The sequence below is a fragment of the Trichoplax adhaerens genome, genomic scaffold (assembly GCF_000150275.1).
Source record: "Trichoplax adhaerens TRIADscaffold_6 genomic scaffold, whole genome shotgun sequence".
In the NCBI taxonomy this organism is placed as follows: domain Eukaryota; kingdom Metazoa; phylum Placozoa; class Uniplacotomia; order Trichoplacea; family Trichoplacidae; genus Trichoplax; species Trichoplax adhaerens.
Genome location: NW_002060948.1, coordinates 2,788,422 through 2,809,572, shown reverse-complemented (window position 1 = coordinate 2,809,572; position 21,151 = coordinate 2,788,422). Strand labels below are relative to the sequence as shown.

General features: G+C 33.8%; 5 protein-coding genes across 5 annotated transcripts; 2 read left to right on the top strand and 3 right to left on the bottom strand.

Annotated features, from left to right (window-relative positions):
• Positions 1 to 579: 579 nt before the first annotated feature.
• Positions 580 to 3,671, top strand: TRIADDRAFT_37845 (cGMP-specific rod phosphodiesterase 6D delta; the record flags this gene model as incomplete). Its single annotated transcript, XM_002113677.1, has 6 exons — positions 580 to 820; positions 2,442 to 2,504; positions 2,661 to 2,686; positions 2,867 to 2,992; positions 3,312 to 3,417; positions 3,590 to 3,671. The coding sequence occupies exons 1-6, from the start codon at positions 768 to 770 to the stop codon at positions 3,669 to 3,671; spliced, it is 456 nt and encodes a 151-aa protein (XP_002113713.1). The 5' UTR covers positions 580 to 767.
• A 1,215-nt stretch (positions 3,672 to 4,886) lies between these two features.
• Positions 4,887 to 6,499, bottom strand: TRIADDRAFT_57420 (uncharacterized protein; the record flags this gene model as incomplete). The annotated part of the gene is made up of 6 exons (XM_002113319.1): positions 4,887 to 4,934; positions 5,156 to 5,200; positions 5,293 to 5,389; positions 5,567 to 5,627; positions 6,198 to 6,370; positions 6,471 to 6,499. 6 exons carry the CDS (start codon positions 6,497 to 6,499, stop codon positions 4,887 to 4,889), a joined length of 453 nt encoding a protein of 150 aa, XP_002113355.1.
• Positions 6,500 to 7,957: 1,458 nt separating this feature from the next.
• On the bottom strand, positions 7,958 to 13,100 carry TRIADDRAFT_57419 (uncharacterized protein; the record flags this gene model as incomplete). Its single annotated transcript, XM_002113318.1, has 18 exons — positions 7,958 to 8,305; positions 8,390 to 8,484; positions 8,579 to 8,684; positions 8,819 to 8,938; positions 9,071 to 9,201; positions 9,319 to 9,446; positions 9,531 to 9,583; positions 9,668 to 9,812; positions 9,892 to 9,940; positions 10,053 to 10,152; positions 10,241 to 10,284; positions 10,423 to 10,513; positions 10,628 to 10,695; positions 10,788 to 10,873; positions 10,951 to 11,093; positions 11,290 to 11,375; positions 12,278 to 12,295; positions 12,881 to 13,100. The coding sequence occupies 18 exons, from the start codon at positions 13,098 to 13,100 to the stop codon at positions 7,958 to 7,960; spliced, it is 2,031 nt and encodes a 676-aa protein (XP_002113354.1).
• A 1,630-nt stretch (positions 13,101 to 14,730) lies between these two features.
• On the top strand, positions 14,731 to 17,140 carry TRIADDRAFT_36122 (expressed hypothetical protein). The gene is made up of 3 exons (XM_002113676.1): positions 14,731 to 14,959; positions 16,325 to 16,456; positions 16,631 to 17,140. The coding sequence occupies exons 1-3, from the start codon at positions 14,798 to 14,800 to the stop codon at positions 16,835 to 16,837; spliced, it is 501 nt and encodes a 166-aa protein (XP_002113712.1). The 5' UTR covers positions 14,731 to 14,797; the 3' UTR covers positions 16,838 to 17,140.
• A 735-nt stretch (positions 17,141 to 17,875) lies between these two features.
• Positions 17,876 to 20,756, bottom strand: TRIADDRAFT_57417 (uncharacterized protein; the record flags this gene model as incomplete). Its single annotated transcript, XM_002113317.1, has 6 exons — positions 17,876 to 18,280; positions 18,374 to 18,439; positions 18,534 to 18,630; positions 18,879 to 19,329; positions 19,672 to 19,725; positions 20,717 to 20,756. The coding sequence occupies 6 exons, from the start codon at positions 20,754 to 20,756 to the stop codon at positions 17,876 to 17,878; spliced, it is 1,113 nt and encodes a 370-aa protein (XP_002113353.1).
• Positions 20,757 to 21,151: the final 395 nt, after the last annotated feature.

Here is a 21,151-nt window from a genome sequence, read left to right as displayed (position 1 = left end):
GTACTGTACAGCGTATGCTGTGAACGCGCGCTCGAATACTAATTGCGATATGCCAGCCTAGTTTTGCAACGTTGCTGCACAGACATCGCTGAAACAGAGAGCTTGAAGCCATTTGAACAAAAAGTACAATCGAATGCACAGTTGCTGTACCCTAGGTACCAGGGACTACCAAAAGGAAAGACAATACAGTTCCAAACCATGCCAAAATAGTCAGTACGAGTACCATAGCACAATCATAGACTGCCAAAGACATGACTAAAACCTGGGACTTTTACAAAAAATGAAAGACTAAAAAACATGGACGACTCCAAATTTCCACTAGTCCATGACTCTACTACATTATGCAAAATGCGCGCTACCATAGTGTCCAGTATCCAATACTGTCCCAGTACTGTAACACAGTATTGCAAGGTTTACGTGCGCGCGCAGCCACGACAGTAACCTAGCAGCAGCCAGCACGGAGGCCTGCGAAAGATCGCAAGATTGGCCTTTTTTTCATAGCTTGAATACAGTAGAATCAAGCAAATAGGCACGCTCTCGCCAGTACAAGCTGCATGCAATACTAGTTGATTGTGGACAAGAAATCCAAAGATAGAAAATATCGCCTACAGTCACAGGAGATTTTAGAATCACTAGATCGTTATTCAACGACGCTACGTCAAAGCAGGAAGTAGATTGATTAGTTTTCGTTAGCCGCAGATTGGACATTACGATCAATTTGGCCAACAAACGGTTATTGGGTGTCAGAGCAAAAGCAAACTCCAGCTATGGCCAAATCAACTGGTACTGCATCACGCGAAATAATGTCTGGTTTTAAACTGTATCCAATATCGTTTTCACTTGTAGTCTAGTTTTAGGATAATGACAACAATTGATAGGGCATAAACGAGTGATTCTGACCCACTTTTACGCCATCTATTGAAAGCACGGTCTTACCGCGTTTATCACTACAGAAGGACGAAAGCTATTGAACCTGTTAATAGAGTTCTAGTCTAGATCAAGTCCTATCTGAATCAGCTACAAAGTGACAGTGGAAATAGTAGTAAAAATTACATTGGCTAAACTATTCACGTGTAATGAGCCGGTAATAGAAGATTTATAGTGACCTAATTACAAGTAATATCATTTTGACGCGATAATTTAAAAAATACCATTATCAATTGAATGCCCCTTTTAGAACATAAAAAATGCTGACTTGAAACCCGGATAGTATCGTTAACTGTCCCAATCTTTTGTTAGCTGTGTATTGATAGCTATTTTTCTTTTAAAGTTTCTCTTTAATATCGTAAGTAGATTATTTTACGTAAGTATTGACATAAAAAAAAACAAAAAAAATTGCTCCACATTGACCCGTTACAACTCGACTATAATTAAGTTATAAATTATCACTACTGGAGTATACAATCGCTCCTATGCGTACATGAAGGAGATAGTATACTTACAGTTATATTTTAACGAATACGATATACTACGAAGTTATTGCTTTAATATTGCTGATGATTACTTCATTGAACGTGTTGAAAGGTGCTTAAATTATTATGCAGATCCATATATTCCAGCATTATAATTCCTGTTATATATATATAGTATTACTTTTATTATTATCAATATTTCGATTGATAAATCCTCTCAGTAAAAGAATTGTTTTACATTCAAATTTGGACACCCGTACTCATTAATAATTAGTTTGTTGTAACTCTGATATCAATAAATACCGTAAAAGTAGTTATCACTCGCTTTGAGAATGGAAATCTAAGCTAAATGATCACTTTATTAAGGTAACAGCAGCGATAGAATAAATTATCTAATCGTTTTTAATTCATTCGTTGAAAATAGTTTAAGTTAGATACTAGATAACTATATTGTATCACAATATCTTAAAATTTTAACATTTTTTTATAATCATTAACGATAAATACTAGTGCAATGAAAAATAATATCCAGCTATTGATAAGTAGCTACTCTACTTCTTATCTAGAAACCGGTTCATTCTTAATACTATTTTAAAACATCCATTGATTTAAGTCTACTTCTTTATGTTTCGCTGATTTTCCTGACAGTTTCTACTTACTATGTACTACTTACTGAATCAGTCATCCTATATTAAGAACGTTACCAACTACCAGAAGAATTATACGATTACACATTCAATTTCTCAAAACTTCATCATGAACACAAAGCATTTTATGCCTTAAATTTACACTCCAAGCAAATTCTCTAAAATTCACCGTTAACCACTACATAATTCCTTTTGTTACACTTTCTAAGGCATTAATTTTACTTTCAATACATCGAATGGAATAGTAGAGATCGAGCAATCAAAGCGTTGTATAATATACTACGCAGTCAAGACTTGCCTAACTAACCTCCATAACTTTCAGCACATGCAAAATTACTATCTATATGCATTTAACTTAACGCAAAAATTTCATAAAATTCAGTAATTGGATGAACTTACGAGACGCTGATAGTGGTAAAGTACTTTGGCAAGGAACCGAAGATTTGTAAGTAGAGTGCTAGTGTAAATTACATTCGCTTTTCTTCAAATTAAAACCAATGATATCTAACAATAATTTACAATCATTTCTCCTATATTTTAATTTAACTTTACAGCTTCATAAACTTGCAGCTGCGTATTAATGATTTAAATTTTTTACTAGATCTTTACCTGGTGTCGAACACGAAGGTCTGAATAAGAAAATTTTTTTTATCATCAAGAGTCTTTGCTGTCATAATCCAGATCGTTAATTATACACCGTATTTTGACAGTGACTGAGTGTTACTACTTGCTTGAATTGATTATAGAAAAATTTCCTTATTTTATTCGTTGCTTGTATAATTAATATTTAACATATTTTGCTACTAGCTCGCGTACCTAAAAAAATTCTGCGTTGCCGAGCTGTATCGAGAGAAATTAACTTCTCTTCAGAAGAGCAAATGAATAGATTTCGTTTAGAACAACGCGTTCTATTCAAAGATAAATGTCTAGAAGGTAATTCTAACGACTACTATAACATACATAACATAGTTACGATCGCTTAGCGTAGTGAAGGATTATGCTCTGCTCAACTTTCTTTCGCATTACTTATAATTTCTGAATAATTTATACACATTTACCGTAGACCGCTGACAAATTTAGTCTCATATCATTATTAAGTATCACAAATATGTAAATTTCATGCTAATTTCAACAACGTACAAGGCCATAACTACATTTCAGACTCAGATAACGAACTAATAATTAACAGAATTTGATACTCCCGATTAGTAATAAATTATGGTAATCCCTTTATCTTGTCTTCTCGTTCAAGAATGGTTCTTTGAATTCGGCTTTGTTATTCCGCAGTCGACTAACACCTGGCAATCATTAATAGAAGCTGCTCCTGAATCTGAAATGTTACCTGCTAGTGTTTTAAAGTAAGTTTAGCTTTTCATGTCCAATGTGATTATTGTTCAGTGTATCAGTGTTGAAAATATAATACTAGTAAATTATCCATAAAATGGCAATAAGTAAGCCTTCAGTGTTGCTTTAAAATTTGCTATTTGAAACCCTAATTTATTGAACATCGTCTCTCTTTTATATTTTCAGCGGTAATGTCGTGATTGAAACGAAGTTTTTCGATGATGCTATGCTAGTTAGCACATCAAGGGTTCGCATTTATTATGTGTAATAGAGATCTATTGATATACTTTAGGAGGAGTGTTAAGATTAGTTCGCTGGAAAACATTCTAGGAATAGTAAGCCCTGCTAATTTAGACCAATTTACTATTTTATTAACCTTTAGATAGAGTAAATAATCTGGTTACAAATATTATGATGTAAATTATCTTGATCAATTGCAGGTTTTGTTGATAATCATTATTCTTAGATGCACTAATTTTTTTGTAAGATTATTTAGTTTATGCGTTATTGAGATACTGTGATTACTTGTAACTTTATATTTCTAATGTATATAATTTAATAATTTTACTATTCATGACGTAGTTTAGCATATTTGCTATTATGATAGCCATATTTCCTTCGTAAAGTTGTGAAGTTTGTGTCGCTGGCTATTGATACCAGCTTATGTCCATTTGCGTTACTTCCATAAATTCAATATGAAATATCACCAATTGCGGTCTTTTCAAGATTATGACTAGGAAAGATCGAAAATTACGATCATGTGTTGATTATTACATATCATAACTGTCCCGTAAGTCAAAATTTGACGTCATAGAAAATAAATTAGCTATCAATATCGAGCATTAAAATTTAATTTATACATAGAGGGAGCCAACTATCTTATGATATAGATACAATTGTATTTTAAGTAAGGTCACTCAGTATTTATGTCAGTTTATTACACTAGGGTCTCATTATTACGATTTCGTCGAATAATAGTAATATTGTAGTAAAGTTCATAGTAACTGCACCGGTGAGAAATCATAATACTGACACAATTACAAATTTTATCCAATTTCAATTACTAAATGATAAGGCAATACACGTTAATCTACTAACAACATTATATACGCAGAAGGCATTTGCTAATAGAAGGATTATATTTTTACATTACGAATAGCAAAAATGAGCAGAATAACATAAGCGTTTTAAGAAAATGCAATACGACATCATCGTAAATGTTTAGTCTTAGTTTATAAAGATAATAAATGGGACTAAATCTATTAGATTAAACGAAATTATATACTATCCTAACCAAAAGATTGTGCATATACTTTAGATCGTACGATCAACATATACAGTAAATTAAATTCTTATCCTTCATAGTAGCTTTATTACTTGCTATTAAAATAGTTAATACCGTTTTCAAATATTACAATGACAAATCTTAATTATAATTTAATTAATTAGTCGTTATCCGAACGATACATATTATTTTTTATTTTTAATTGCTCTTCTTACTTGCTGGACGAATTTTCTCTCTAGCTGTTTCCTAATAGTTTAACCGTATCGAATAAGAAGTCATGTATTAAATCACATCATGCAATATTTGTATAGACATTATCATAAAAGCAGCAATGTTGGCCACAAATTGGACAGAACAATTACAAGGTAGTAGCCTCGGTCATTGATATTTCCCTATCCATCGCGAGCTTATAATTAATTATACAATAATTACGGTACAGTGATCGTTACTGTAACGTTCATTCTTACCCTTTCCCTTAATACATGGCGAATCCTCGCCATTGATTTATTCACCTTTATAAGCGTAAAGAAGCAATGTAGCTAAGTTTAGTATTTCTAGAACATCTTCATCGTAACTCTCCAAATCTTACTAATATCTGTTCTACCTTTATCAATCTTTCTGGACCAGGCATAGGCACTCGTTGTCTTCGAGCTTCATGTTGTAATGTTAACAACATATTTTTCTCTTTCAATAAGACATACCTGCAAGCATCATATCAAAGCAGCGCTTAGTGCTATCAGCTTAAAGGTAACATTCGGCTGCAGTAATTTGTAAGGCAATATAATACTACAACTTCAGCCTTGGATGAGATAGTACAAGATCCCTTTTTATAAATCCTAATTGAACGAATAGCTTCTAGAAAACATAATATTGCTTACCATAGTTTAAGCAAATCCTCAAAGCTTTTGACGCGTAATTCACTCGCCCTCCAACTACGCCCTGAGAAATCAAATATACTATCATTAGATCGCAACTACCTACTATACCGTATACTCGTGTGCCATGGGATATTTAATTACTTAATTATATATTATCAGCATATCCATGTATTGTACGACTAAAATGCTAAATATAGCAAATTTCATGTAATGTATACTATTGTACATAAGGTCCAACACCTGTACGTGTATCAGCCATTTGAAAATTACACATTATGCTAGTAGCACGCATCACTAGAAAAGTATTATCAATGCGAACTGTATCTTGGTGATAATTCTCAATTTAAGCTGAGCATGTATCTTTTTTATATTAGTGATGCGATATGCAGACTGCCAAATCTGGATCATGCACACATGCAATGCTAATTATAATAATTGCTCAATACCATATCCAAGCACACCATAATACGAATACACGCATATTAGTACTGACTGTACTTCGGTACTAGCATCATTGGCAATCTAACTGCTACACATGCACGGTCGACGAGTATACCCGTGCGCGTATATTGCATGCACCTTGTAAAGCCATATATAACAAGAGTATCATTATGCTAGTAGAAAGAATAACCTATAATTAGCTTTCCATCTTCATCCGGTAAATCGCCTTTTTGTGGTAAAAATTCTTTCAAACCTTGGCAACTCAAGCTACAACTAATCGACCTTTGCTGAACTGCAACTATACCAGGGCACGATCGATTTCTTGCAAAAGGAACAAGCTGATTGACGGTATTTAACGCAATGCTAGCCAGTATAAATAAGGCATAGTTAATGTCAGGGTAACATACGTACCCGAAGGTAAATCCTTACTTGAATTAAAACGCATTCATCTTCTGAAACTTACCTGCGAATTCGTCTCAGCAACGTGGACATATTGCCATTCGTGTTGCAGTTTCCAAGTTGGAACACAAGCACGTTGCAAGTCTACAGTACAGTACAGTACAGTACACTAATAAATCTACCGTACCGTAACATGCACACTTGTACTGTACGGTACAGTACAATATACTGTACAGTACTGTACCCTACTGTACTAACACTCTGCGCTACAGTCCTTGTACTGTACTGCATACAGTAAATAAATGTACTGTACAATACACCGTACAGTATAGTACAGTATCACGGGTATTTGGGCATGGACTACTGACTGCATCAGTAGAAGAAGACCATAATTGAGTGCAGAGCCTAGTGAACGGTGTACGGTATACTCGAATTTATTCAGTCATATTAATCAACAATTTAATTCAATAAAGTATACTGTATATATATACCCATAATTCAGTATACAATAAACTTGACATCTTAGAACGCTTTAAACAGTCCTGGAGAGGGTATGAAAGGGAACTAAAATTTTGAAGTGAATAGCTAATACGAGATTAAAAGAAACTTCGATTTAGCTGGATTGTATTCAATATTAGACTATCACTATATACGTACATAGTACAGAATGTGCTAATTCACAACAGCTAATAGAGAACAAGACAATGATGTAGCCTAAGGATCTCTACTGTAGCTATTTCATTTAGACTCAATGTACTTATGAGATTAATGGAGATACTATAATGTACTATGGATAATTTACAACCCAGCTAAAATCGAAGTTTCTCTTAAGCAATAAATTATTTACAACGCAGTTTGTTCAATTAGGTACGCGAAATAAATGCAAATGCTCCCTGCGAAGTAAATTGTACTATTGATCATAATAGCTCAGACTCCAAGATCAACCTAAAAATAGTACAATTTTATTTGTAATTGTAGACAGTATCATTATTATAAAAAAAATCCATAATAATACAACTATACGCAAGTAATTTATTTATTTTAACTGATATTAAGAAAACAGCAATCTTAGAATCATTTTTGCACACTGAAATTAATGATATTTCTGTACAAGTTGCTGTAAACACTACAGCTACCCTTCATCAACCCTAAAATTTGGTTGGTAGCTCTCCCTGTTATACAATTCCATGAGTTACCAATAAATCCTTAATATAAGGAGCCGAAAGGACAAGTAGAATATTACTTATTAAAGGGTATAATGCCGTCAACTTCAGATACTCTTAAAAATAATGACTCCATGAAGTCAAAGATCCTAAATCCTTATCCAAAGTAATCTTCCCGTTGTGTAAGGGGTATTTTCTGTAATTTTTTACATTAAGATAACGTAAAATTCATTATGTAAATTAGTACAAAAACAATCGGGCTACATCCAAGGTAAAATGCTTCAGATTGAATAATAAAATATCCAGGTGTCTATGATTATTACAATGTTATACATTTGCAATACATAACGATAACAACCAACAGTTTAGGCCTTAGTATTCAATTTCACTATACAAATTCTGCATCATCATAGTCAAACTCTTCATCAAGACTTGCACTTTGTCCAGATTTGAGGGATGGATAATCTGCCTGAGACTTTGTCGCATTGGCTTTTTCATTTATAGCTAATTCGCTATCGATGAATGAGCTGAGCTGTCGAAACTCCTTAAAAGAGTATCCAAATATTGCTTCTGTTTTACGCTTGATGCAAGACAGTAAACAATGATTTAGAAACACTGCATTTTTTAAGATAAACGGTTTTTCATTAGCAAATTGTTTTGATGCCAGTGTCGCTTTCATATTCCTAATTTGACACTTAAAGATATCGCAGATGCATTCCACTATGACTGCGTTAATCTAGTGCAAAGTAACAAACGAAAAAAGTCGTCATATTCATGTCTACAATACTTGATCACACTAACTCTTACACATTTGTGTTACCTCGCAAACATCAAATTGAAAGCACCCCTCCAAGAAAGTCATAATCCTCTTAACAAAAGCTATCACGGACTCACTTAAGAGAATTACACAACCATCTTTATTCAAAATAATAATTACCAAAGAGACAATGTCATTCATATGTCAAATTCCGTAATTTTGTGAGATATCTTTGATATAACGTAAACTTACTGTATATATAGTTTTGAAAGGATTCTATTCCGTAATTATTCATTTCATGAACTAAAACTTGAGCTGTCTCTTCCTTTCGTAGATTTACGGACCTCCATTGCTCATCCTATGAAAAGTTGTTAGTACTTATTTAACAAGAATTTTAATCTAATGATTTTAATTAATTAATGCATCATTGATGCAAATTTTAACCATACTTTTAGTGCATGATAATTTTCTTCTCATTAAGATAATACTTACTATAGCCCTGTGTTTACATGCATCTATCAGCTGGTCTCTAGCATCAAAAATCGTCTCAAGAATATTCTTTAATAAAACTCGGTGCAAAATGAATTTTAAATCGAATCCTACCGATTTTAGCTATAAAAAAGGGTTATAAGTATAGTCCATTATGTTACCATGTTATTGTATACTTCTTAACTAATATTTATATCTCTATATATTCTCAAGTACGATATTTCTGTACTATATCAAACTACAAATTCAAATTACCTCATCACAATAGTTGCACGCAACTCTCACACATTCTGATACCACAGAGATATTTAGATTGTTTCGAAATACTTGACGAGAAAAACTGCTGACGAAAGCTTTCATCTCACCTCTGGCCCAAATAACAAAAGCTAACATAATTCATAAAAATAAACAATTATCTTACACATCACTTTACCCGCAATCAAATATCATTTATGGCTAGAGGAGACGCCAGCGCCAACAACACAATTATCCCTTAATCTTACAAGAAAAGCATTCAGGCTTGTCTTCAAACGATGTACGGAACTCTTTTGCAGCTCGTATCATCTCGTTAAAAAATGCTCGTGAAAGCTTCGTTATGTATAAAGTTATAGCGCCTTCAATTTTTAATTGCCTATTCATGAAATGCATAACATGAACAAGAGAAATCAATACACTAATTCCATTTTATGTTTAAAAAATCATGATTTTAATTTACCGCAATTTGTATCTAGTTGCAAAACTTCGATTCTTCATAAATAGTTGACATGCCTAATAGATCAATTAATTATCAAAGGAATATTAGTATTAACTATATAATTAATAATGGACTGCTTCTAGAATATAAGATTATACCAAAGATGTTCGTTCAAGTCTCTTTAGAATATCAACAGCCTTTCTGACAGAACTAGTGCCACCGGGAAGAGAAGAACCGTAAAAACTGGTAAGTTCCTGGGCCAGATTTGAAGACAACTCTAAAGTTATTTCGTCCAAGCGTTTTCTAATTTCAATTATATAATGCAATACCTTTTACGATACAGATAAACCAGTACACTCAAACAGTAAATGCATACACTTACTTGTATTCTTTATCTTCGGTCCCTCCACGGTGGGCAATAATGTCATGAACTATTAAGATTCAAAATACGACTTTAACAAGCGTTATAACTATAAAATTTGGTGCAATATACAGTCTAGAATTATTTTAGAGAAAAAATTAGTTTTTAATGTTAGCCAATACTTTTAATGACGAATGTAGCAGCTCCTTCAAAGTCTCTTTGGGCTACACAAATATCTAAATCTTCGAACAACTGCGTCACTTCTTCTGCCGATGTAGGATCCTAGTAATACAATCAATGCAGTTTTTGTTATCTGTAAATGCTATCGTATTAGTATACATTCTGAATTTAGTAGCAATACATTACATACACTTGCATGTGATTGCTGATTAAAGTCGACATTAATGTTGATTTCTAGATGAATATAATCAGAAAATCATCTTAATTCTTGTACGTAAAAGAAACTTTCGATCCATTTATTAAGATTCTAAATTTTATAAAAATTTTGATACATCTAACATAGTAACAGTTTAAATATCGATGAAATGGTACCTGTTGAACTAATAGGATCATCTTTCGCCTGTAACATGTTACGAGAATCTGCGCTCTCCATTGCTTCCCTTATAGTTTTTAACCACATACTCTAAATTTGAGTAAATATAGAAAAACATATTTCTTCATCGATTTTTATCTTTTTAGTCAGCTACCGTTAACAGACACTGGTATAGATGATATATGAAAGCTATACTGTCTGAACCTTAGCTTCACTACTACCAGTTTGGTAGAAAGCTTCACTAGGTAAGAATTTGAAGGCATTCTTCACGCCTAAATATCAATTTTATCAATTAACTTTGAACCTTCATTAATTGGCAATTTGAACTATGATAATTTCTATCACATGTTTCAGCTAAAAATACCTGAGTCCGAAAGAACATCAACGACAGCAAACGAACCAAACAAGTATTCAGCCTCTAGCTTATATTTGAGATTATTTTTTCTTTCGCTATATATACCCACATATATATGATAGATTATGACTATGAATTCAAGTAAATTTCTGCGTTTTAATTTATTTGTTACCGTTGCGGTAATGGAGTTGTAACTAGGATCCGATCACTTAAAAGAAACATGAAGACGTTCCTTAAAGCTTGTTTTGTATCAGGATTTATCTCTAGTAAATTTCCTTGTGTGACGATATGCGTGTCTGAAGTAACCTCTGCATCCTAGCATGAAAGTTACGGGGATAATTAAAAGTTTAATCCTTTTATTCAAAACAATATACCATCAATAATGCCTGATGAGTCTTTTATGATATTTCCATTCTTACGCGATATCTGAAGATATTGACTAACACGTTTAAAGGTTTACGAAAATTTTTCTACAACTACAGTTAAAATATAAGAAGCATAGTAAATTCACCTTATATCCTTCAATGCTGTCTAGCAATTGCTGTAACTGTTCATCCTTGACAAATTTATCCTTTTCTTTAATAGATGATTTAGAAGCTGCAAATTAAAATTTTCACATTAAAATAATTTATATTTAAGATTTCATAGTATCTGAAGACACCACGGTACAGTTATGCAATAGTAAAATTGGCTATCATACCACCACTATTTAGAACTGATAATTCTGACAAGCTGGATATCATTGCTTTTTCTTCACTTAAGAGATGACTTAACTGATACATCTCAGTTTCAAGATCTGGCGCGCTTTAATTAAGTTTACTAACCGTTCATTTCGTGCCAAATTCAATCACAAATGGAAACAATAAAGCAAAACTCATCTATACGAGTATATCATTTATTAATTAATTATTATACTGTACTTTAGTGACTCTTTGATAATTATAATTATGGTACTATATAGATATTCTGGTAACGAGCTATAAAATCTTGGGACAGTTACTACTTAGTTAACCTGACTTGTATATGCAACAGGTAACACTAGTAATTTTCCTATCATGTATAACTGCTACATAATATGCAGTAGTAACGAAGTATATGTAGAGGACAATCTGTACAAATAATATCACTAATGGCGTATATTGACCATCTATGAAAATGCGCAAGATACTGCATCTATCTTCGCTATACGGTAGATTTGTTGGTTATTTGCTAGTGAATATTAAATCTGTATCTCACAAGGAGATACCTGGATACATGATAAATAGTATCAAAGATGATAACCATTCATCAGCTAATGACATTGTAAGTCAGTGCATGCCTTTACATAGCAATTGAATACAGTTTTTACAGTTTGCGGATACAAGAAATCTCCTTGGAGGTATCAATGAATTGCTTGTAATTCTTGTAAACATTCCTCTTTAATGCTACAGAAGTTTCTTCACTTATGGCATGTATGCATTTTCTCACCCTGAGTAAATCTTGAAGGCCATCTAAATTACCTGATAAATCTTCAGCATCTTTACAATTATTTAAGAAAGAAAAAGATGGCATTAATTTGGAATACTGTTCTATGAAAGAGAAGACAATCAAAAAAAGTGAAGGAATTGATAGAATTATTAATGACTGTCATTTAAAAGACATACCTATCGTATATCATTGAAATTGAAATCATTAATAATTGTATCAATTTTGCTGAAAAGAAAATATCTTTGTAGCTATACAGCACAGTAGTGTCTGTTCTGCATGAACGAGTAGACTGCTTGGGCAATACTATCTATCAATATTCTATGCTGCAATTTTGCATTGGCGCTTTAAAGGTACAGTATTGTATTTTCATATACTCCATGAATAGAATATTTCTACAGTGTGTGTCACAACTCATCAGCTGATTTACAGATACTGTACAGTGGAGTTTACTCAAGAAATGTAAAATAATCTACTTGCATGTAAAAATGGAATTGTCAACGCTTAACCGACATGAACCATTCCAACACTCAATAAGCGACTACGGTAAATCTAGCTACTATGGCCATCCACACTAGCCTAATCGCTTTACATCACACAAGTATAGGACACGCTAAAACATTGCTATGATTCCTTACACTCTTCGGCATCGAAATTTTCAGCGTTGAGTATATCTCTTAAATTTCTGAATCCAATATCCATTTTCACTTTGTAATCATTATTTGGAGGGGCCGACTGACTGTCAATAACTGCAAACTGCCTTTCTCGCTCAACACCACTGCAAGCGCAGGCTCTGCCCACAACGGACCAACCGACCGACCGACCGACCACGATCTGCCGTAGGCAGTTGACTCGCATATCGTCAGCGAGCCCTACACCAATTGCGATACTGTATCATGGACCGGCCACTGGTGTTACAGTAAAGGTACATTCATACGACGGACAGTTGATTTTAGACATAGTCAGACGATGGCGTAAATTCCAGTACCGTCCTAGTAGTGACACGATTTTTGCTAGCGATTACGTTGAGGCTAGTGGCGACACTGCTGTACACCACAAACCATTGGGCAATAGCCATTCTCCTCAGGTAAAGACATTAAGACCACGAAATACCGAGTCTACAGTATAGGAAAGCGTAAAAATGAGAGCAAAAACGATGTCATTACGGATGCATTGATATTACCGTCCACTCTACAGTGCACGGTGTACTGTACAGTATACAGTATTGTACTGTACTGTACTGTACTGTACTGTACTGTTCTGTACTGTAGTACTGTAGTCTGTGACTCTGTGGTGTACTGTACAGTGTACAGTACAGTACAGCGTACAGTACAGTATAGTACCGTAGTCTGTAGTCTGTAGGAAGTGAGTATAGGAAAGCGTACTGTACATATGAGAACCAAAATGATGTCAGTGCACAGTATACAGTACAGTACAGTGTACAGTGTGTGTACTGTACACTGTAGTGTACTGTAGTCTGTAGTACTGTACTGTAGTGTACAATATAGTACTGTACAGTAGTCTGTAATGTGCATTGTACAGTACAGTACTCCGTAGTCAGTGTGTACTCGTACAAATGAGAACAGAAATGATGTATAGTGATTCTGACAACGGATTCTTGTAATTTAACTTATTCTCTTTCGTTTCATATAAAATCTATTGACGAAATCAAAAATATTGTTTACATTTACCTTCACAAAAATCATAGAAATTAGCCCGTCCACCCTGAGAGTGATTATTTTCGATGGCACCCCGAAAACATATAATTGTATAGGCTAAATCAGACCCAAACTAGATAAATTCTATATCTGGTTGTAGCCTAATAGCTCAGGAATGCCAACTTGGTTCTTATTTAAGTAAAAATAACGGTCCGCCATTAAAACGATTTTTTTTGCCATCTATTGACATAGTACGTTCATGTTATCATGATAATCTATCTTGGGAGATATGCTTTTATGGGTATATATAAATACTATACAGGAATTTCAACGGAATACAACTTTAATTTTTTAACGAAGAGGAGACATCGAAAATAATCATATTGTACAGTACTGTACAGTCTGTGGTGTACTGTACTGTACAGTAGAGTGTCGTGTACTGTACTGTAGCCTGTAGTCCTCTAGCATACTGTACTGTACTGTACACTGTACAATACGTACAGGACTGTAGTCTGCAGTGTACTGTACATTGTACTCTGTCATCAGTGTGTACTGTACTGTACTGTACTGTACTCGTACCCTACAGTACGTACACTGTACAGTATTGTACTGTAGTCTTCCAAGGTTAAGAAAATTAAGAAAAAAATACCTGTACGGTATGATAGTGTACAATGGACATACCGGAATAGCAGCAACTCCTCCTACCACGCAACACTGCTCTTAGCATACCCCACTGGCAGTGGTAATAACTACAGCCATCGAAAACATTCTCTAGAATCCAATACTTTGCTACTCCATTTTGCTAATATGGCTCGACTAGACACGAAAATCTTCGAAATCCGTGATGATTCACCTGATTCACAACAACTTACTCTGAACGATGAAGCGGCTAGACTAATGGTCAATCCTAATAAAGTAAGAAAACGGCATGACCCAATGGATCTCGTCGTTTTGGCTCGTGAAGTTCAAAGGGGCGATGACATGGTCAATGCGGGAGCCTCACATAAATTAATGCTTATCGCCGATCAAATACGACATTTGCAAATGCAAGCCAGAGAGGTAATATCATTTCTACTCTTTCCTAAAGTCAAATTAAAGAAAATACTTTTCCAATAGTACTTGGGTCCATATTATATCACATTATCAGTAGCTAGGAACAACCTGATACACTTGTACTACAATTCAACGTCGATCTTCAAATCCTTCATTTACTCATTTTATCCTATACTGTACAGTACTGTTCAAAAAGTAAATGTTGGCATCGAGGGGGTAAAAAGGTGTAATTACTATATTTCTACACAGTCTTATATATATATATATACTTACGATGATACTGAACTGCATTGCGAAATCAACACTCAGGTAGCAAGAGTCAAGATTTACAAGTTTTACCCTTCGCAATTTTGAACTACATATAAGAATATCTAGAAATAATTGTTTACCCCTCCATGCAGGCATTTGCCTCCATAAATTGGATATAATTACTCGTAAGTAGTTTCGAATTGGCAGCCTGATGGTTGAATCCGAGATTTCAAAGTATATTATACCAGTAAACTCTGAACCAGGATTTTCTAAATATGATTGAGTACTGAAATTGGGCAGCTATGCCAGTATAATTGATTTTTAAACGAATAGTATGAACAAGATTCATGTTTGATACCGATTAATTATCGCTGGTTCCAATCCTAAGCTATCCATGGAATTGGGTAAAGTACAAGTTCAAAAATCAGTGTATATACACTAGTGTTTTAAGTCGGAAAGCTCTACTGATTGTACTGCATGCATATGTTGTTTAAGGTTTGCATTAGTACGTATCAATTATCATGTGACAAGGTAATAATAACCCAAAGTTTTAGTTGCAAAGTACGATTATGTTTGATAAAAACTGATCAATATATCAAATCCGTAATAATAGAAAGAAAAAAAATTGCACTTTTTGATAGAGGAGTGATAAATGTGTACTTAAACTTTAATAACTCTAGCCTACGTTACTACCTTGTATGAGAAACTAAAGCTCAAAGTTTTAAAAACTACGCTGTCACTGCTTCCATCGGCATGGAGGTATAACAGTCACTATGATACAGCGTAAATGTAAAACCTTTTACTATGACGCATTCAGGGACATAGTATCTATCTTACGGAAGCTACGCGCATAAGCTGCTCTGATAAAAGTCGACTCGCAAAATTCTACCAAATGCAATAATGCATACTAAAATTTACTACAGTTAATGCAGGATGTAACAGTAATGTTTATCTTCGAAATGTTCGAGTCTTTCGATCTAACATGCTTATTACGTATACTCTTTATGTCTAGATCGACTTTAGTGTATTTTCAAATTATGTTATTATGCATTAAAATTTATTGAAACATTTAAAGGAAATTCTGCATATTCTAACTAGACTAACATGTTCTCCTTAATAAAGGTTTTAAAAGTCGCAAAACGGGATAAACAGCTGCACTACGCTCAATGCAACTTTGTAAAGCGCCCTGGTAAAATCTATTACCTTTATGAAAAACCCGATGGAACTACCTATTTTTCTATGTTATCGCCTGAGGTACACACTCAATATTTCTTACCTTAATGTTTGACCATTATCCCATATTTAATGCTCTATCTCCATTTACAGCTTATGCGTTCTTTGTTTACTACAGTATTACATGATAAATGACTCATTCGGGATACTGTGTTACAATACTAATCAATTAATTTACATTTATACATACAACAGGAATGGGGAACAGGTTGTCCGCATGAATTTATCGAGTCCTATCGTCTAGAGCACGATTTAACTTGGACTGTATCCCATGAATTTGAGAAGAGAGCTGCACAGTATGCTGCTATTGATCACATTATCACAGGCAAACGTGAGATACCGCTACTTGACTGGGTTGATTCTGTATCCGGAGACAAAAATACTATCACAGATGCCGAATAATAACTGATATTTTTCTACGGAATAGTTTGCTGTTTAAAATCGGTTATCAATTAGTGTGACCATAATTTGCACAATGGCATCATTTGATATCTTGGTAAATAAACAGCAAGCTTGCTATAGTAACAGCTATGAAGGAATACGATTTACTAACATAGGCATAATTGCTATATAAAATCACCTTTTAGTATAACTTTTAAAAATTAGATCTACAACGTTTGGTTAGCATGAACCGCATCAAAATAACTTATTCAATTATTATTCGTAGAATTGGTTAAAGCTTTCGCACATGTAATTTAAAAAATGTAGCCATTATTATCAGTAATTGCATATTACTGTACTTGCATTCGTTATTAAACGATAAACTCGCGATAACTGCGAATACATACTGCAGCTTTAACTTCTATGTAATCCGTATAACCTCTCTAAAATAGTCATTAGCATGGCTGGAAAGGCGCTACACGAAGAAGTGTGTGTTAGATAATTGAAGTTGTATCGACGATCTATATTAATAAATTGTTAGCGTTATTTCATTCCTGTGTGTACGTGTATGTGTATGCCATGTTAAGAAAATATTGCATTGCACTAATCCTTGGAATAATAGTCTAATGAAAGACTCTTCTTGACTCTAACACTTCCGTAATCATGGAGAATTGGCAATGTAAATATGAACTTTTAGCTCATGAATGCACTCAATCGCCAGTGAGAGTGTTCTTAAAAATCCATTTTAGAATTTAGTAAACAATTTATTAGTAATCAAATTTCAATAACAAGTTTATCAAAATACATCAAACAATTCCCAACATATTACGTAACTTCATTATTCTAGTTAAATAAAAGATTCTTTAAATTGCTTTGGTACACTCGTATGAATTATATAATAGAAAGATATTTCTGCTGATATCGGTATGTAACCGCGATAATACATTACGCACATTATGAAGGAAGTAAAATTAAATCCAAATCTTTACAATATGTAACATATATAAATAATCATACAATAAAGTAAGAAATTAATGAATGATCCTTTAAGACAATAAATCAACTGATAATATATAACGTTTCTTCATTCGATGAGCTAAATAGAAATATTTCACTCCGACATAACACGCTACAATGTGCCTTATTAGACGTAACTGGTAAAGCGATAGGTTGTCGCCAAGTAACTTCAAAAGTTACTTTTTCATTTTGCAAATTACTAAAATCCAGAATGAACATATGTAAATTTGATATAGAATTTAATGTAACATCGAAATTGAACGTATTATTTACAGCGTTTACACCCGCAGACAGCGTTGAAATTAGATTACTAAAAATAACAACAATATTATTAATTTTTACAGCAGGATGATACCAAATATCGGGTGCCATCCAATTTTCATTTATTACTTTTATTTTTTGCCATCTTTGTTGAACGATATCTAGCAACCAAATATCTGTTAAAGACTAATAATGATATTGGCATATCAATAAAATGCAGGATCGAATCAAATTCGACTTCAATTCTGTAAAAATTATAATTTTGTGCAATAATACTACCTCGAAATGTTCTCCAAGGCGCTTCTGTCCACCAATAATTGCTATTCTCTTCTCATCGACGACAATCTTGTCAAAAATAGCGATAGAAAGAATAATGATGTTTCAACAAGAATTAACAGCGTATTTAGTAAATATTTTTTCTAAGCTATCTTAATAAAACCTGTGAGTGGCCACCTCGTGGACATGGTGTTATACCATCTATTTTCAGTTGTTGCCAAGTAAAAGTTCTGAGATCTAATATCCATACATCATTAAATCTACAAAATAGCACATATTTACTAATTATTTCAAAATTAAGCAATGATCATACATTAGCAATATTAAGACGACATATCAAAGAAAGGGCTATCATAAATTAAGCTTAGTCAATTTTATACGCTGAATTAGAGGGGACTGTAATCCTCTAGTAAATCATAAGTAAATTCTATTTATACATTGTAAAGAATAAATAACTGTCGATAACAATGTTCACTATTTTTTTTTCAATACTCTTATTCCAACTTACGAGGTGCGCTTACTAATTCCACCAAAAATAATCATACTATGTCCAATTACTACTGCAGAATGACTCGCTCTCTCTTGAGGGATATTACAAGGAGTAATTTTTATTTCAGTCCAAGTCGAAGTGAGAGGGTCATATACGAATAAATCATTGTAGAATCTATAAAGTTCTGAAAAGTCATTATGGGCGAGGTGATGTGTGCTAGGGCAATAACCTCCAAACAATATCAATCTGTAATCATGTCTAACCATAGACGCACTTCCACGTGGTAAAGGCTTAGTACCTTTTGTAATTAACGTTGAATTAGACCAACAACGATTTCGTAAATCAAATCTGTGCAAATCATTGAAGGCAGTTTGATCACTCATTGATATGCCTCCAAAGATATACACACTGTCCTTGTAGTAACATGCTGAATCCTTGTACCGATTCCTTACAGTGTTGGTTAGCCTAACTAATTAATAAATCAAGATGTTTCATATTACACAGATTATCTTACGTAGCATCAACAGCAATAGTTAATTAGGCCTTATCTGATTAATTATATATATTATAATATAATTTACAGTATATCAATATCAAGCATAAAGTAGCATCACTACGATAACGAAACGATCATTATGATGTCATCCTTTAAGCGCTTTAATTCAAGTAATTATGATATCAAGGTAAGTTTAACAGCTAAACATAATTACGTATTATGGCTAAAGATAGAAGGATACAGCGGTATCATTGTAGTACTGTATAGTATAGTATTCCAAACATCATCGTCATACGTACAATTGTAAAAACTTACCTATATTGGATGGAGGACGCTGCCAGCTACGACGTTGGCTGTCGAGTGGTTTATCTACAAGAAAACAGAGTAAAAACAACGATGTCAGTTGGAAGAGTTGTCGATTCAGGTTGATCCTGATGTAAGTAACTGTGAATGCATCCACAGATGTAAACTAATAAGATCAACTACAGTAATAAGAGTGAAGTCGAAGTTTCACTACACAGTATACTGAATTTAAAGTTTAAGTTTATTGGTACTCGTATTGTGTAATATAATAGTAGCCCACTACTGTAGTAGGTAGTATTTTCATGTACTCTTCTCTCTCTCTCTCTATATATATACGGTACAGTCCCTTTGTCTACGATAGAAACTACCTTTGGCGACAGCGACAGTAGTTACTTTTGGATAAGCATTGACAATTTGTTGATAAAATCGACGCCAACGTTGACTACGGATTCCATTGACTAATCTTGACCATTGTACACAAACTTGCGCAGCTGACAGCATATCATCGTAAGGCGATAAGTACGAAAGAATACGTTCCAGTATTTCTTCAGGTAAGTTTTCCATCCTGCTAATAAGCAAGTAAAATTGTATACAGCAATAGTCAATAATGTGGCTTCTTCCTTGTAATCAAATCGTTGTCGAGGTAAGACGATCAAGTGGCATCAGCAATGAATCAACCTACAGTACTGCAGAGAGGACTGCTGAACAGCTATCATACAGTACAGTATATACTGTACAGTATAATATACTGTAGCTACAGTACAGTACTATTTAGTTGAGTGACTCTGGTCTACAGTACATATTGTACAGTACCGTACTGTACTGTAAGGCCCGAGTGGCCTGGCCTGTAAAAATAAGGGAAAATTAAAGGTAAAAATTAAAGAAGGGTATATCATTAATTTTCCCTAAAAATAATAATGTCTTTCTACTGAGACGAGAGAGAGAGAGCTGTTTCAGACAAGAGAACTTTATTACTCTGAGTTCGTCAGGTACAAGGTAGAGAGGGAGATAGATTGCTACACAGAGAAAGGATTCTGAACCCAATACGCTAACACACATGTATAATATACAGGCACATTGTGATCTATCAAGGCCATCTTGCGAAGCTGGTTCGTCTTCGTGCTTAAGACCAAAACGCCAGTGGATACTGTACGAGTCACTGTACAGTACAGTGTACATACGCGTACATGTACTGTACTGTACTATACTGTACAGTTGCAGCGAATACGCATAGTAAAATGGCCTGAAAAAAAGTAAGTCGACCAGCTCATCTCTAGCAGCTTGACTGATCATTCTACAAAATCTTTCATCTCTATGCAAGTTTCAGCCAGTAGCAGAGCTCTGGAAATGATGCCAAAAACTGCACAATATCCCAACAGCAGTTCTAGAGCAAATTAACTAAAAGAACAGTATTTATTTACAGTATCATTGTTTGCAGACAATCGAGCTCGGTCGAGCTGACGATATTCTTATTTTGCAACGCTGCACTCTG

Excerpts from the sequence above, each read along its gene's own strand:
- TRIADDRAFT_36122 (XM_002113676.1), top strand. The coding sequence starts at position 14,798 with ATGGTCAATCCTAATAAAGTAAGAAAACGGCATGACCCAATGGATCTC. Across the intron at positions 14,960-16,324 it reads TGCAAATGCAAGCCAGAGAG|GTTTTAAAAGTCGCAAAACG; the intron begins GTAATATCATTT and ends TCCTTAATAAAG. Across the intron at positions 16,457-16,630 it reads TTTCTATGTTATCGCCTGAG|GAATGGGGAACAGGTTGTCC; the intron begins GTACACACTCAA and ends TACATACAACAG.